At 44.6% G+C, this 16173-nt stretch overlaps 1 protein-coding gene across 7 annotated transcripts in view; it reads left to right on the top strand.

Moving 5' to 3' along the window:
- Positions 1-9506, top strand: part of rere (arginine-glutamic acid dipeptide repeats) — a 103621-nt gene extending 94115 nt beyond the window's left edge. For 3 of the 7 annotated variants that reach the window (XM_022741494.1, XM_022741493.1, XM_022741498.1), the window contains 11 exons: positions 400-562; positions 680-772; positions 1315-1514; positions 1781-1942; positions 2044-2157; positions 2259-3640; positions 4317-4539; positions 4644-5364; positions 6706-6882; positions 6995-7175; positions 7280-9506. In XM_022741494.1, coding sequence (XP_022597215.1) covers positions 400-562; positions 680-772; positions 1315-1514; positions 1781-1942; positions 2044-2157; positions 2259-3640; positions 4317-4539; positions 4644-5364; positions 6706-6882; positions 6995-7175; positions 7280-7313 — 3450 coding nt within the window. In that variant the 3' untranslated portion in view covers positions 7314-9506. The remainder of the gene's footprint in view (positions 1-399; positions 563-679; positions 773-1314; positions 1515-1780; positions 1943-2043; positions 2158-2258; positions 3641-4316; positions 4540-4643; positions 5365-6705; positions 6883-6994; positions 7176-7279) is intronic. The other 4 variants (XM_022741497.1, XM_022741499.1, XM_022741496.1 and 1 more) reach the window with 3 other exon arrangements.
- The last annotated feature ends 6667 nt before the right edge of the window (positions 9507-16173 follow it).

Genomic DNA, 16173 nt, shown 5'->3' with positions numbered 1-16173 from the left:
CCTGCCACCCAGGCAGCCACCAATGTACTGATCCTAATATCCCTGCATTCAGTGAGCCTCCTCGCCTAATCCTGGGACAGACAGGGCCGCAGCACAAACATGCCCGGCCAACTACAAATCCTGGCGTGGACTGACCCCACTCCATGGCCTTTCACTGTGAAATACTGTGCTGACTGCTAATGTGTATATTCCACATTTTTTCTTCAGCCTAACTGCAGATATTTCACAGTGACAATTTTCCAATTTTTCAACAACTTGGACAAATAGACCTTTAATCCTGTTAATTCAGTAACCTCTTTAAAGTCAAGTGGTGCCTTCACCTCATTACAAACGCATGTGCTTGTGTTCTTGTGATATATTTCCCCGTTTTAACAGCATTCGTTTCGTGTTTTCTTTCAGGGAGAGCTAATTACCTTCTACTACTATTGGAAGAAGACCCCCGAGGCAGCCAGTTGTCGAGCCCACCGCAGACACCGCCGCCAGCCCGTCTTCCGCCGCATCAAGACACGAACTGCTTCAACTCCTGTCAACACTCCCTCACGTCCCCCCTCCAGCGAGTTTTGTACGTATATTGTGACCCCTTGAATGGCAGCAGAGGGGAAAAGGGGGAGACATCACCTGATATCTTCTGCTGTTAGAGCGACGTATGTGAAGTGTTTTCTCTCTGTCTCTTTTCCAGTGGACCTCAGCTCAGCCAGTGAAGATGACTTTGACAGTGAAGACAGCGAACAGGAGCTGAAGGGCTACGCCTGCCGCCACTGTTTCACTACCAGTAAGACACTGTGTTCCTTTTACGGACACTCAACACCCGTCATATGGACTTGCTTGGTTATTCCTGTCCTGATTGGGATCAGTGTGAGCCTGCACAACGCAGCGCTGTGTGACAGATGGGCATCAGAAGATGTCAGGACTAATTTGATCAAATCAGACATGAGCCCACAGCTCGTTCACTCTCTCCACCTCATTATCCCTCCCCTCTTTCCACACAGCTGGCTCCCAGTGCCAGGCTCCCATCTGATCACACTTAGGTTACTGCCATCACAACAACAAGGGTGGCTAATAACTCTGGCTTTATAGTGTGAACCATACAGACCTTAATACAGTACGCAGTAGAGTGCAGAGGTATATTTACTTAAAGTTACTATTTGTATTTTTTAAATTATCCATGAAAAAATAATTATCTTAGTAACAAAGTTTCTTAGGAATATTCCCCATATTGAGCCTTGTACTTGTGAGATCCTTTCTGTGTGCTGTTTGTACTTCTCACTGCCTGTGAGAGTGTGTTATTTCACAACTGTAAATGGCTTTCCTCAGCCTCCAAGGACTGGCACCACGGGGGCCGGGAGAACATCTTGCTGTGCACAGACTGCCGCATTCACTTCAAGAAGTACGGTGAGCTGCCCCCCATCGAGAAGCCTGTGGACCCGCCACCATTTATGTTCAAACCTGTCAAAGAGGAAGAGGATGGACTCAGCGGGAAGCATAGCATGAGGACCAGACGGAACCGAGGCTCGGTGCGCACACACTCCTGCTTGCCATCTATCTCTCTATTTTCACCTTCAGGAACCACAGCCTCAGAGTTATCCCAGGTGTAATGCAGAGCCAGACTACAAAGCAATAACCTTATCATCTCTAGATAAGTAGTATAGGGACAGTGTTGATGAGTATTGTTTCATACATTTTAGTTTTTTAAAAGTGAGGTACATTTCCATTTTAACTTCCTTTATCCAGATCAAACAGAGTGCCAATGATTTATGTTGACTCTGTTTGTTGTCATTAGATGTCAACGCTACGTAGTGGTCGTAAGAAGCAGACAGCCAGTCCCGATGGCCGAGCCTCGCCTACCAATGAGGATTTGCGCTCCAGCGGACGTACCTCGCCCAGCGCGGCAAGTACTGACAGTACTGACAGCAAGACAGACTCCATGAAGAAGCCAAGCAAGGTAAACACAGCACAGACTCACTGACTCACTGAAACCTTGTTTTTCTATGCACATGTCTCTGTGAAATGTGCTCTAATGGCTCTGCTGCTTTGGCTCCGCAGAAGATTAAAGAGGAAGCTCCTTCACCCATGAAGAGTGCCAAACGGCAACGAGAGAAGGGAGCGTCAGACACAGAGGAGCCAGAGAGGGCCAGTGCCAAAAAGTCCAAGACACAAGTGAGTCTATGGTCTTTGTTTTACTTCCCCTCATGTGATTCAGTGGAATGCATACACATGGTATCATGATGCTCATCCCTCTCTCTCCCCCTGTCCCGTAGGAGTTGAGTCGGCCAGACTCGCCCTCAGAGTGCGAGGGGGAGGGGGAGGGAGAGGGCGAGAGCTCTGACGGGCGCAGCATCAATGAGGAGCTTAGTAGCGATCCTAAGGACATTGACCAGGACAACCGAAGTTCCTCCCCGAGCATCCCCAGCCCCCGCGACAATGAGAGCGACTCAGACTCCTCTGCCCAGCAGCAGCAGCTCCTGCAGAGCCAGCACCCTCCAGTCATCCAGTGTCAGCCAGGCACCTCAGCAGCCTCCTCGGCACCTCCTCCACCTACGACCTCAGCCCCTTCACTGCCCCCACAAGTCTCCCCGACAGCGGCCTCCACCTCTCTACCTCCCCAGCCTCTGCCACAGGCTAGCCCAATGTCTCTTATCCCGTCAGGAGCATCCCTCCACCCTCAAAGGCTTCCTTCTCCACATTCACCGATGACTCAGGCTCCGCCTCCTGGCCCCCCAGTCCCACCTCAGTCATTACCCAGCTCGCATCACGGCCCCATGCCTCCCATGCCACATCCACTGCAGCCTGGCCCATCACACATGCCTCACCCTCACTCCATGCCCCCGCAGGGCTTCCCTGTTGGTCAGTCTCAGGTCCCACCCCCGCCAATCTCTGGCCAATCACAGCAGAGGCCGCACACGCCTCCTTCCCAGTCCCAGTCATCTGCTCAGAGTGGAGGCCAGCCTCCCAGAGAGCAGCCCCTGCCCCCTGCCCCATTGTCCATGCCTCATATCAAGCCCCCACCAACCACACCCATCCCTCAGATACCCAACCCACAGTCCCACAAACACCCACCCCACGTGTCCGCACCTCCATTTCCTCAGATGCCTTCAAACCTGCCTCCACCTCCTGCCCTCAAGCCCCTCAGCTCTTTATCCACCCACCATCCTCCATCAGCACATCCACCTCCTCTTCAGCTTATGCCTCAGGGGCAGCAGCTTCAGCCTCCCCCAGCCCAGCCTCCAGTTCTCACCCAGTCCCAGAGCCTCCCACCATCAGCCAGCCACCAGCCTCCCCCAGCCCCTCCACTGCCGCCCTCCGCAGCGGCCTCGCATCCGAACGGGCCGCCGCAGCCGTCATTTTCGTCCCATCCCTTCAATACAGTTCTACCTCCAACCGGCCCTCCCTCATCGTCATCCTCAAACTCTATGTCTGGCTTACCGCCTCCATCTTCCTCTGCTCCATCCTCCTCCATCTCCATGCCACTCCCTGCCTCAGTCTCTTGTGCCGGCCCGGGTCCAGTGCTGCCACCAGTGCACATCAAAGAGGAGCCTTTGGATGAGTCAGAAGAGCCAGAGAGCCCCCCACCCCCGCAGAGAAGCCCCTCCCCAGAGCCTACTGTCGTCAATACACCCAGCCATGCCAGCCAGTCAGCACGGTATGTCTACAAACACCTATTTCGACCCAAACATTATCTTAAAAGAGGAAAAACATGAACCTGTGCAAGCTGTTATTTATCAGTAATCTGTTGAGCTGCTTACTGTCTTGTCTGGGGATGCTGATTAGCTCTCAAACACACCCAACAACAAAAGAGTCCCTGCCTTCAGGTTTTAAGGCTTTGATGTAAGCAACAAATCAAATGTCCTCAGCAAAACCAGCATCCAAGGCCACAATTAGCCTTGAGCTCTGAGTGGCTGATGGCGAGGAATTATCAGGGATGGAGAGCAGGGAGATTAATTACAGTGAGATGCAAGTGAACAGAGGCATCTGAATATGAGTATCTGTAGTTGCCTTGTGCTTAAGTGGCTCTCAGACTGCCAATGAATAGCAATGAGGATTTTAATACATACTCAGCGTAGCAGCAAAAGTGAATGCCAAGGGAGTTTGTTTGCTTTTGAATAATGGACCAGTGTAAGCGAACACAAGCTGTCTTTTCATCTAATGGGACATTATCCTGCCATTCAACATGCAGAATTCAAGATGAAAATAATGGCATTAGCCTGTTTTGTCTGTCTGTAACAACTATTTATGAAACTGGAACATTATTCAGTTGTTTTGAGTAAATGTTGAATGTGTTAAAGGTTTTTTTTTTTTTCCCTCCACCGTGACCTCAGGTTCTACAAGCACCTGGACCGGGGCTACAACTCGTGTGCTAGGACAGATTTCTACTTCACTCCCCTGGCTTCATCTAAGCTGGCCAAGAAACGAGAGGAAGCTCTGGAGAAAGCCAAGAGGGAAGCAGAACAGAAAGCAAGGGAGGAGAAGGAGAGAGAAAGGGAGAGGGAAAAAGAGCGAGAAAGAGAGCGGGAACGAGAAAAGGAAGCGGAGCGAGCTGCGGTGAGTGGTTTGCTTTGTCTCCCTTTTGTTTGACGGTGGTTGCATTTAAAAAACAAAAAACAAAAAAAAACTCTAATACAAAACATGATGTTTTCCCCTGACAGAAAGCCTCCAGTTCCTCTCATGAAGGCAGAATGGGTGAACCTCAGATGGCCGGCCCCGCCCACATGCGTCCACCCTTCGACGGCCCCCCCACTACAATTGCAGCTGTGCCTCCATACATTGGCCCCGATACCCCTGCCCTGCGCACCCTCAGCGAGTACGCCCGACCTCACGTCATGTCCCCCACAAATCGAAACCACCCCTTCTTTGTGTCCCTCAACCCTGCAGACCCGCTGCTGGCCTACCACATGCCCAGCTTGTACAACGCCGACCCGGCCATGCGGGAGCGCGAGCTGCGAGAGCGGGAGATGCGCGAGAGGGAGATTCGTGAGAGGGAGCTGAGAGAGAGGATGAAACCTGGTTTCGAGGTTAAGCCTCCAGAGATGGACACACTCCACCCTTCTACAAACCCCATGGAGCACTTTGCCCGGCATGGGGCAATCACGTTGCCCCCCATGGCCGGCCCTCACCCTTTCGCCTCCTTCCATCCTGGCCTAAACCCATTAGAGCGTGAGCGGTTGGCCCTCGCCGGGCCCCAGCTGCGGCCAGAAATGAGCTACCCAGAGAGGTTGGCTGCAGAGAGACTCCATGCTGAGAGGATGGCCACAGTGGCCAATGACCCCATTGCCCGTCTACAGATGTTCAATGTTACGCCACACCACCACCAGCACTCACATATTCACTCCCATCTCCACCTCCACCAGCAAGATCCCCTTCACCAAGGTAAAAGAAAGCCCTGCCTGTATAAACACCTCTTCACCACTGTTAAAGTGACACTGCACAACATATGAAAGTAGAATACATTTGACCAGTTATTAATAATGTTACGTCCATTTTGGAGGAAACTAAATGTAGTTATTGCTCCACATTGGCAAACACAGTCACGCTGTCCAGAATGTTACTATTTGCTAAATCGATATTTCAAAATGGCTTTGTTCTTTTTCTTTTTCTTTTTTTTCTTTTATGAGAGCAACTATTTCATCAGAGTAGTTTGTTCTATTTCCAATAATAGACACTGTCTTCTTTTTATTTGTGCAACATTTATGCTGCTGTAATTTAATTTATAAATGGGAAGACGGATGAATCGATCTTAAACTTGTCAATATTCCAAATTACACATATTCAGACATATTCAGCATGTGTTTGTGCACTGACAGGTTGTACACAGTTTTTCAACTGGATTTTGTAAAAAGATGTATAAATGTTTTAGCTTCATTTTCTTGACATTTTATTGTGATATTGATGCTACTGTGAATTATAATGTAATTATGTTAGCTATATTATATTTTGAAATGGAAAGGGAGATCTTTAAAATCAGCACAAAGATGAGCGGACAAAGAGATGCAAACCACTTGTAAATTGTTAATATATTTTTTTTTAAATAGTTGAGGACCAAGTGTAGAACCTTGTAACCAGTGTCAAATCTTTAGTCTAGTTAAGAAGCATCTGCACTTAACAGGATGTTGTTTTCAGCTGTGTTGTTCAATGTTATAGGAAGTTTATTTTAAGAATATTTGATTGGATAAAAGGGTTTTAGTAAAAGAAGGAAGATGATAATGAAAAGAAAGCCCCTGGTTATTTATGAGCAGGTTAAATCATGTATAATGAGGGATTCAAGCAGATGAAACATTTTGAGGAGGTTTATATGAAGTATCTTTTCTAATATACAATAGAGGGCATCAATCATTGTGCTGTAATTTGAGTCAAGATGTCTGTAAATGAATCCAGTTATACTACTTCCCTCATCACAGTAAAGAGTGAACAAAAGGGCCTTTGAATTAATGGCTGTTCTGCTTCCATATTGTCTAGTTTAAATTTTTACCATATCATCTCTCTGCAGTAACGCACTGCGTGTTTTATCTTCATTAAATTTCTGATTCAGCCAACAGACACTGTAGAGCAGATAAATATTAAAAAAAAGTCTCAAGTGGTCCCTGCACTCTTTGATCAACTCTGAGAGGAGTAACATAATATTAAGCTGTGTATCACTAATGTCTGTAGCATGCAATGTCTGTGATGCATCTTGAAATGAGTGTACCTTGAACCTAAGACTCTGACACCCAGAAGGTGGTGGTGAATGTCTTGTGTGTCCGTCAGGTTCCGGGGCCCACCCGCTGGCAGTAGATCCCCTGGCAGCTGGACCTCACCTGGCCCGCTTCCCTTACCCGCCCGGCGCCATCCCCAACCCGCTCCTCGGCCAGCCGCCACATGAACACGAGATGCTGCGCCATCCAGTCTTCGGTGAGCTCTCGGCCAACATCAACTCTCATTAACAATAATATCTTATCCAATCTATCAGTCCGAGCATTGCCAGATCCCCTCTCATCAAATCTTTTGTTTGTGCCTCCTGCAGGTACTCCATACCCACGGGAACTGCCAGGAGGTCTGCCCCCGCCCATGTCCGCAGCCCACCAGCTGCAGGCCATGCATGCCCAGTCAGCTGAGCTCCAGAGGCTGGCCATGGAGCAGCAGTGGCTCCACGGTCACCATCACATGCACGGAGGACCGCTGCCTGGCCAGGAGGACTACTACAGGTCAGATAAGCAACAGGGATTACACTGAAAAACCATTTACATAAACTGAGCGCGTGTGCCTTTGACTTTCCAAATATTAATACTTGATGATGTTTGTGTTTCAGCCGACTGAAGAAGGAGAGCGACAAGCAGCTGTAACCAGCCGAGGGAGGCGGCGACTAACAGGTGCAGGACACAGGAAGTTGTTACAGAGCGGTCTTGCAGAGGCTCTCCGGGGTCGTCTGGACACATTCAGTTTTGAAGAACGGAAAAGGCCAAGTGGATCGTCTGAGAATTCTTCTGATATTTTGGTTTTTGCTCTTGTCAAGGACTTTTTTTTAATTATTATTTTTCAAGACATTGACTTTCTTTGGTATATAGCCAGTAGTGACAACGTCCTCAAGACTCCTGCATGACAAGCTTCCCTGACGTTTTTTTGTAGGTGCTAGAACAAGACACTGTGCTTATCAACAAAAAAAAAGACAAGACCGGTCAGGCCGTTTATTGAAAAATAACAAGTGCTATCTTAAATTCAACATTTATTTTAATACATTGTTGGAGGTTTTTCATAATTTTAAGAAAAGCTACAGCATGGCGTTTTTGAGTCTGTAAATAGTATATATAAACATATAATTATTATTATAATTATTATTATTACTAGGTGTGGACTCCAAACCAAGTCGTTTCAACCTCCAATATAATTGTTTTGAAGCATTATCCCTTGTTTCAGAGGGGAGCACCATGGCATTATATGAGCAGTTTCTGAGAGAGTTGCGGTTCAGTTGTGACGTTCCTCTGACATCACTGTGTTAGATTTAGTCCCGCACACACTATGTAAACCATAAACCTGTCACACCCACCACGTCCATTCACCACACACCTTTGACACGCAGCAGGTTGTCAGAATGTGTAAACTCAACGTGTTGAGTTCATGATTTGATACACTTGAAGAGGTGACACAGTCGTCGCTGAGGCTTCTGTAGAGTGCACACTGACGCCATCGTTTCAAAAGAAAAACAAAGTTTGCACTGAAAAAGGATCCTTGATCCACTCAATTGGTTTTAGCCTTTAGTTTAAAATCAGTATTTAAGTCGACAACATGGAGTAACACTTCATTACTTTTTGTTGTTTTTACAGAAAATGATTTTGATTATGAATTTAAAAATGTGGACACCAGAAACATATTTGGCAGAACTGAAGAAATTAAAAATGACTTCAAGTTCTTTTAAATTATTGGGACTTGAATTTTAACATTGTTCACTATAACAGGAGCCTGACAGGACTTCAGGATTGTTTTAAATGTGTGAATGGTTGTGAGTCGGTGCTAGTTTGTGTTGTGGTGTCCCCTTTCTTCACCTGGTCCAGTCATCCATGTTTGTTGCAGGTCTCATGTCTGACTGAGTCGTGCTCCAGCTAGGCTGGAATAATGTTCACTGTGACACTAGAGGGGGCCTGCCGACACGCGACCACCTGTAGGTAGAGGGTTGATGAGTGAGTGAGTGAGTGAGTGTGTGTGTGTGCGCGTGTGCATGCGCGCGTGTGTGTGTGTGTTATCCTCACAATGTTTCCATATGCCTTGGTTCCTTAGGGATACACACGACCTCCTGGGCCACAGGAGGGGTGTGTTTGTGTGCCACTGACTGTTACAAGTACTGTTGACCTGTCATACCAGTGCACATGAGCCCAAGTTTTTTTGTTTTTATTTTTTGTTTTTAAATCCATGACATAAGTTGTGCATTTGTTCCATGCACTAAGACTGTTTAACTGTCATGAAATTTAGAAAACTGTGGCTTTTTTTAACCAAATGAAGAAACTGTACTTGCATTTAAAAGTGATCATATCTTCTCTTAGAGCACTATAATTTACATTTAAATGGTTGCAAACATTAAACTCTTGGCCTGTTTTTAAAACTCCAAAAAAGTCTTTTAAGCCCTGACCACTCCCTGTCACTCTGTCTTGCCATCTCCCACTGATTCCTGTCCCTCTTCTGACGACATACTCCTCATCATCATCATCATCATCATCCTTTGCCTCGTTTCCTGATGATTCCCTTGCCTTTTACTCCCTCTTTTTGTGTCTCCAAAACCTTTGATGTTAAGTGTTGTCAATGGTTTAGCTTCTTGTTTCAAAGCGGCAATAGCAGAATGTAAATTCTGACTGCTAAGATTTATATATATACTGGTATCTTGAAGCTTATTGTATATATGAGTAGTCGCCATGGGATGACACAATGTAAACAAAAAGTAGAAATAATAAGAAAAATTGTGAGTCCTGTGTTCTCTCCATTTGAGTATTTTGTAATTTTTTTGAAAAATTTGTGGAATTAAAATAAACGACTAAGTTACACCACAAGATACGCTGCCCTTCTTCTTTTATGTCTTCTGATGCATCAATGAGTCATTTTTTTCTTTGTAAACACAGTTGTTTGTGTGCTGAGGTAGAGCAGACAGCAGCTAAATCCCAGCTGCCTGAGACAAAATAATCCTGTTTTAGGGGCAAACAGTTTTGATTACTCACTGCTCATTGGCTGAATGGCAAATAAAGAAAGGGAGAAAGACTCTTAATTCCCTCTGATTTTTACATTTGTGAAATGTAATTCTCCAGCTGAGCAGAGTTTTGATAACACTCATGTCCTACATTTGCTCTTGAATAATAGAATTTTTGCTTGACGGGAGAAATGTGTTACGGAACAGATCAAGCATTCCTGTTTTCATATTTTTTCAGCCTTCCATTTTCTCAGCTTCACAAATACTGAGCTTTAAGAGATCACCCCAGCAGCAGGTAGTGAATCTCAGAGCGGAATATTGCACTGCTGTGGTATAATAACATCAAAGCCAGGCTAAGCCAGAAGGAACACCTACTCAGGCTGAGATGCTTTGCTATCAGCGGGGCTGGGCTGTCATTTCATCCTGTGTGTGGGGAGTGATAGACCAGCAATCTGTGATGGTGTGCCGCAGCGATGGCTGTCATTTTGAGAGGGAGCTATTATTCTGCTGCTGCTCTCTGAAATGATGTCCTGTCCTCGGGAAAATCGAGGTTCCTTGGATGCTCTATCCTGGGGCTGTCATGTGACGGCCGCCTTGTGAGGAGGTGCTGCTTGTTGTTGCCGGCTCGCCTCACCTCCCCATAAGACACAACAAGACGTCAGAGCCAAGCAGCGCTGGCTGGTTGAATACTCCATCCCCCCTCCTCCTCCTCCTCCTCCTCCTCCTCATCCACACCGGCGGTGGAGCGACTGTGACTTGTGTCAACTCAAATCCTTCTCATAATACTGTGTGTACCCCTCAGGCAGGCACACAGGGAGACAAAGTCTTAAAAAAAAATCTGTTCCCTCTGTCTGAATCGCAATATGTCTTGTGCTGCTCTCACAGTGTTATTGTGTTTGTTGCAGCAGGTCTCGGACACAGAGCCTCTTCATCTCCTCCATCCTCCTGTCTTTTCTTTCGCTCCACTGTTCCTGCCTGCAGAGCGTGATGCTCAGTGGCAGAGAGGAGCCTACATGCTATTAGTGCATTCAGTCGGAAGCTAGCTGTGTTCCTTCAGCGGGTAGCTCTGTGGCTGCCCAGTAGCCGAGCGGGGCCCTGTTTATCTAAAAAAGAGCTGTGTTGACACAGAAAGCGAATCTGCAGTCGACTCACTCCTCATCCACTGCCTGAGTTAGATACAAGACACATGATAGGAGATATTTTACACCTGGTTTTCTCCTTAAAAACACCGTCCTGTTTGTTCATTTCTGTGCTTGCAGTAGTATTAAAATCATTGGAATCCATATTTCCTGATGATAGTATTTTTTGGATTGCTTCCTCACTCAGATCTGGAACGATACTCAGTCATTTACAAAACAAGCAACCTGTGGTTATGTAAAAACTCCATCTAATAAATTGAGCCCAGCTGTAGGAGTTTGATGTATGCAAATAAAGGTAATTAAACACATTTAAAATGCAAATGAACCAGCCTCGAATATGCATACATGCATTTTATTTAAAACAAGGTTCATCCCTGCATTTCAGCAATTTGAATATTTATATCAATGAAACAGCCTTCATTTTCCAAGGAAAGGTTAAAGCAAGGTTTTCCTATAAAACACTGGAATGATAACTACACCTGGGAGAGTCAACTTTTAAAGTCTGCTTAATGGTAAAATACTTACATTATCACGCTGCATTCTGCTTTCAAGCTCTTTTCTCTGTAAAGTCAGAGGAGAGGTCCTGCAGGAAACCTCACCTCTGCATCTGTCACAAAGCTGCTGTGGAAACAAACCTGCCGCTTCATCAAAGACACGAACGTCCTTCAGATCTCCAGATAATCGATCCCAGAGTTTGTCCGGTGACTCCCTCATTCTCTCCCCCAGCAAACGTGGCTCCTGGATTCTTCTGACACCAAGTTATCGCTTCAGGTCAGTGTAGTAAGAAGTGTGTGGGCAGTGTGTGTGGTCTGGGAGTTGGGATGTTGAAACAGATCAGTGGTTCTCAAACTTTTTCTGCCCCCTTCAGAAGCTAAAAGTTTGCACCATCGTTTTATCCATTATAAACAATCATAGGGGAAGCAGCTAATAAGAAAGGATCCATGTAGCTTCTCTCCATGGACCGGCCCAGCCTCAACACCCATCACTACATAAGCTCACGTTGTTAAATCATAATTGTTACATAGTATAATAATGTATACTATATTATGATACTATAACATAAATAACATATACTATTCTGTCATAACACCACCACACTATTATTATATCATTCTATTTACATACATTTTACAATATCAGCATATTTTGTGTTGTGAGATTTATTATTATTATTCCTTTTTTTTCTCTCTTTTTTGATATAATTTAAATTATTCTTATTATATATTGTTTTGTTTTTTCATTCTATTATTTTCATTACATTCTCCCAACGATTCTATTTATATGACATCATTAATGTTCATTATACTTTCCCTTTCACCTTCTCACAGATACATGCAACTACATCACATATAAACCAGGAAAAATACACACACACACACACACACACACACACATACACACTGTATGTCATAGACACATACCATATACATGATGTGTATTCTTTTCATTTCTATATCTCTATAAGTGTTTATTGTTTTTGTTGTTATTTACATGTCCATTATGTGTATCCTTCATGTTTTTGTTATGCAAAAAAAACAAAAAAACAAGCATATAATCCCACAAAGTCCAGCTCAAGCAGCTACAACATTATACTATTTTCTGCTATAATCTATAATAATAGACAGAAACAGACTGGAAAGAGCCATTGTGCATGATGCGTACTTTTGCTTTTGATACTCATGTACATGATGCTGCTAGTACTTTTTTTTTTACCTGTATTAAAGTTCAATTTGACTCTGTGTTGTTGCTCTTTTTACATCGGTAAAAGATCGAAATACTTCTTCACCACTTGCCTGTTGGTTATGGTGGAGGTGGAGTTCTCAATATGTTTTCAAGAAACTGTACTACCGTCATAAGAATACTGGAGTCCCACATCACATCTTAGTTAGACACCAAAAAAAGGATTTTTGAAAAACAAAATGGAGAATGGGAGTATACTGTAGAGCTGCATACCACAGTATAATATTTCATCTCTGAGAGTCGGCTGCCATTTTGACCAGCCTTAATGTTCAATCCCGGCATGTGTGCTGTAATGACTTTCCCAGTGTGTGTGTGTGTGTGTGTGTGTGTGTGTTGTGCCTGTATCAGTTTATCTCTGTGTATCTGTTTGCGTTGCTGCCTGCTGTGTGTTTGAGGCCTGGGCTGCAGCTCCCATGCTTCTAATGATATCCTGCTCTCGCATTCCTGTCATAGCCGATCTGTATTCCCCCTTGTCTGCTTCAACAGATCAACCCAGTGCAGCCACAGGCCCGGCCCGAGCATTCCTCATCCAGTCCCAACGCACGCGCACAACCACACACACACACACACATGCACACACACACACACACGCACACACAAACGCCCTCAGGAGGCCTCTGCTGACGCCTACCGCAAATCTCACACGTACTGCCTCTCGTTCTCCCACACTCCTTCTCCCTTCTGTCTCTATTGTTTTGAGTTAGATTTCAAGGGAACGGCCTGTAGCCAGAGTCGTAGGAGCTCTTTGTTCAATAAAGCGTGCCAGGTTTGGTTCCTCGCTGGCAGAGGACAGACAATGCAAGGCTCACACACTAGACTTCCAGGCTCCTCTTTAATGTGTTGTCATAAAACATGCAGCTGGCAGAGACTTAACGTTCAGTGGGACTCTGTGCCGCGGCAGCACACTGAGCCCTGGGTATTGCCCTTCCAACTGTCCTCGTACATGTTTCTTACAGCAGCGTCTGTGCACTGTCAGACTCACGTAGACCTGACATTTCAGCTCCTTCACAGCACAGCATTTCAATTCACCGTTCACCCAGTGGAAAATCTGAAAAAATAAGGAGTCTGCAAAAATGTCCTCTAGTGTCATTTGAAAATACCGGGACAGTGGAGGGCTATTGGCTCTGTTGGCAGCGCACTCCTTCAAATTTATTTTTCAGATGAAAATAAGACTTCAGGCTGTCATCTGATTTACTTCTCCTCTGCTTAAAGGGAGAAGAAACCCAGAGTGAATTTAAGAAACAGTCTGCATACAGCCATGTGGCTAACCTCTAACCCTTCTAATGTGAAGTCATGTGGGTTTCATAACCTTTTGTAACTCAAACACGGATTTGTTTTAGCCTCGCATTTACAAACAAACTCTGTTAGTCTTTAAACCAGAAAGTATATAATGAATCCCAAAACAACTTACACAGATGCCAAGTTAATGCTACAATTCAGGAGTCTGTTTGACATTACGAACTTCATTGCAAAAAATTCAAAGCATCTAAGTGCACAATCCAGAGCTTATTCAGTCCTGCAGCACTCCAGTTTGCTCTTATTCTTCATGCAGGTGGTGGCATTTAATCTTTCTTTTTTTTTTTTTTTTTCCCTGCCACGTCTTTCACACGAGGTAAACTGACCTGAAAGCTCTGTGAGCACTCACTTTGTCGCATCCAGCATTAGAACTTGTCTCTGAATTAACATTGCAGTGTCAGCTTTGACTTTTAACTTGACAATGAGTCATGTCATGTCATCATTAGTCATGTTAGTCTATATTAAGTTAGTCTATACTTTGTTTTTGTAAAAATGTGATACCTTCCTCTGAAGTCATGCACAAGACAATGTAGGAAAAGAAAAGTATAAAGGAAGCTGAGATCTAATTTTCTTGTTTAAAAAAAGCTTAATAATAAATGTATCAGTTTATTAATCCACACCTGGTTTTCCTTTCAGGTCTTTGTTATTTAAAGCTAATAAGAGAAATGTGAGTTGAAACCAGCCACAGGAAGCTCACTGTATTGTTAGACATGACTCACAAAGAATGCTTCCTATCAAGTTTATTGACTTAAATCAGCTTCCTGCCATCAGATGTGGACGTAGCTCAGAGAATTTAAGTTTGTTAAACCGGATAGAAAACTGATCTGTGACCCACTTTTTACGAGCAGAGTACATATCTGACAGTCCTGTGAGCTTCCTGTTTATGAGAATCACATTTGTGCCGACTAGTTCAAGCAGACAACTAGAAGCTTTCATACAGGACATACGCTACATACATACATCCATCTACTGCTCTGCACTGCTGGCTAGCTGCAGCACCTGGTAGGCCGTCGGTCCAGCTTCAGGATGGCTCTGCGGAGGACATGATCATGTTGACATCACCTGTCACTGTCACTGTGCATAATACTGTGCCTATCAGCTGTAAATGCCACCTCCAAGTGGAAGTGTTGAGTCCCCTGTTCTCCACCAAGCTAAGCTAAACAGCTTGTGCTAATGTTATACTGAGAGCCATTGTATTGGCTCTGTTCAGTTAGGCTTTGTGTGCTTGACAGTATGGCTGCTGACAATGCTCCCCTGTGTACTTCAGTCAGTGTCTTTGTGTCTTGCTGCTAATTTCTGCTCTAATGCTGCTTCCGTCTAGTTACCTGTGTTCAGTATCTGAACAAGGTGCTAATTCATTTCTTTTACTGGTTTTTGGTTGTTGTTTGACACTTGATAACAATGGGAACACATGCTTTTGCATAGTGATGAGTTGTTGTTGAGTGTTGTGAGATAAAGTGGTTTGAAAGTTAACAGTTGACGTGCTTCAAACACAGATATCTAGTAGAAGCATGGTCTGATTAATCTGCTTGGGGGGCCAGGGCAAAAATGTGTTGTTGGGGCCCAATAATAATAACAACATGCAGGGTCATTCCTTCCACAGAAAAAGAAAACAGCGCTCTAAAGCTGAAATGATCAGTTGATTCATTGTTAATTGTTTAAGTCTTTTTTAAAGCAACTAATTTATGATTGAGAACCGATATGGAGAAGAGCATGGGGCTATTGGGGCCCTTGGTGTCTGCAGCCCATGGCTTTACTGTATTACAGGTTTAGTGCTGTGAACTATTTCACTCAAAGCTTTGTGTTTATGTGACTATATGTGCCTTATTCTTCTTCTTCTTCTTCTTCATGTCATAATTACAATTACAAACTTCTGAGCTTCCGTTCTACATTGTATACTACTGCTGTGCTCGTAGCCAAGTCTAACTGTACATACATGTTCTGATGGTTATTTGCAGCTTTTAAATGCTACATACAAACATACATGACTTTAACATACACAGTCGGGTTAATATCTTAGCTTGCTGATATATATAAGGTGTGTACAATGTGTTTGCTGGGCAATGGCCACACAGCTAGTGCCGGTCACATGTAGAAGCTGCTTGCTTGATAGTATTTTCCTCTTGTGGGCTGAAGTGCTCAGTAGGGGAACAGTAACATGGTGACTAGTCACCTGTGACTAACTTCCTTTGGAGGAAAGGTTATCATTGTCATTATTGTGTCATTGGATCTGCTGTGCTGAGCTTGGTGTAGGATGATCTCAGAGTTTAGATGCCAAATATAAACCTTATACAAACCCTTTGTTCTCATTAGGGCTGTAGCTAACAAATTATTATTAGTGATGAAACATTTAGTCTT

This window comes from Seriola dumerili, unplaced genomic scaffold (assembly GCF_002260705.1).
Source record: "Seriola dumerili isolate Sdu_G_001 unplaced genomic scaffold, Sdu_1.0 BDQW01000056.1, whole genome shotgun sequence".
Taxonomy (NCBI): Eukaryota; Metazoa; Chordata; class Actinopteri; order Carangiformes; family Carangidae; genus Seriola; species Seriola dumerili.
This window is presented reverse-complemented; position numbering and strand designations above follow the sequence as displayed.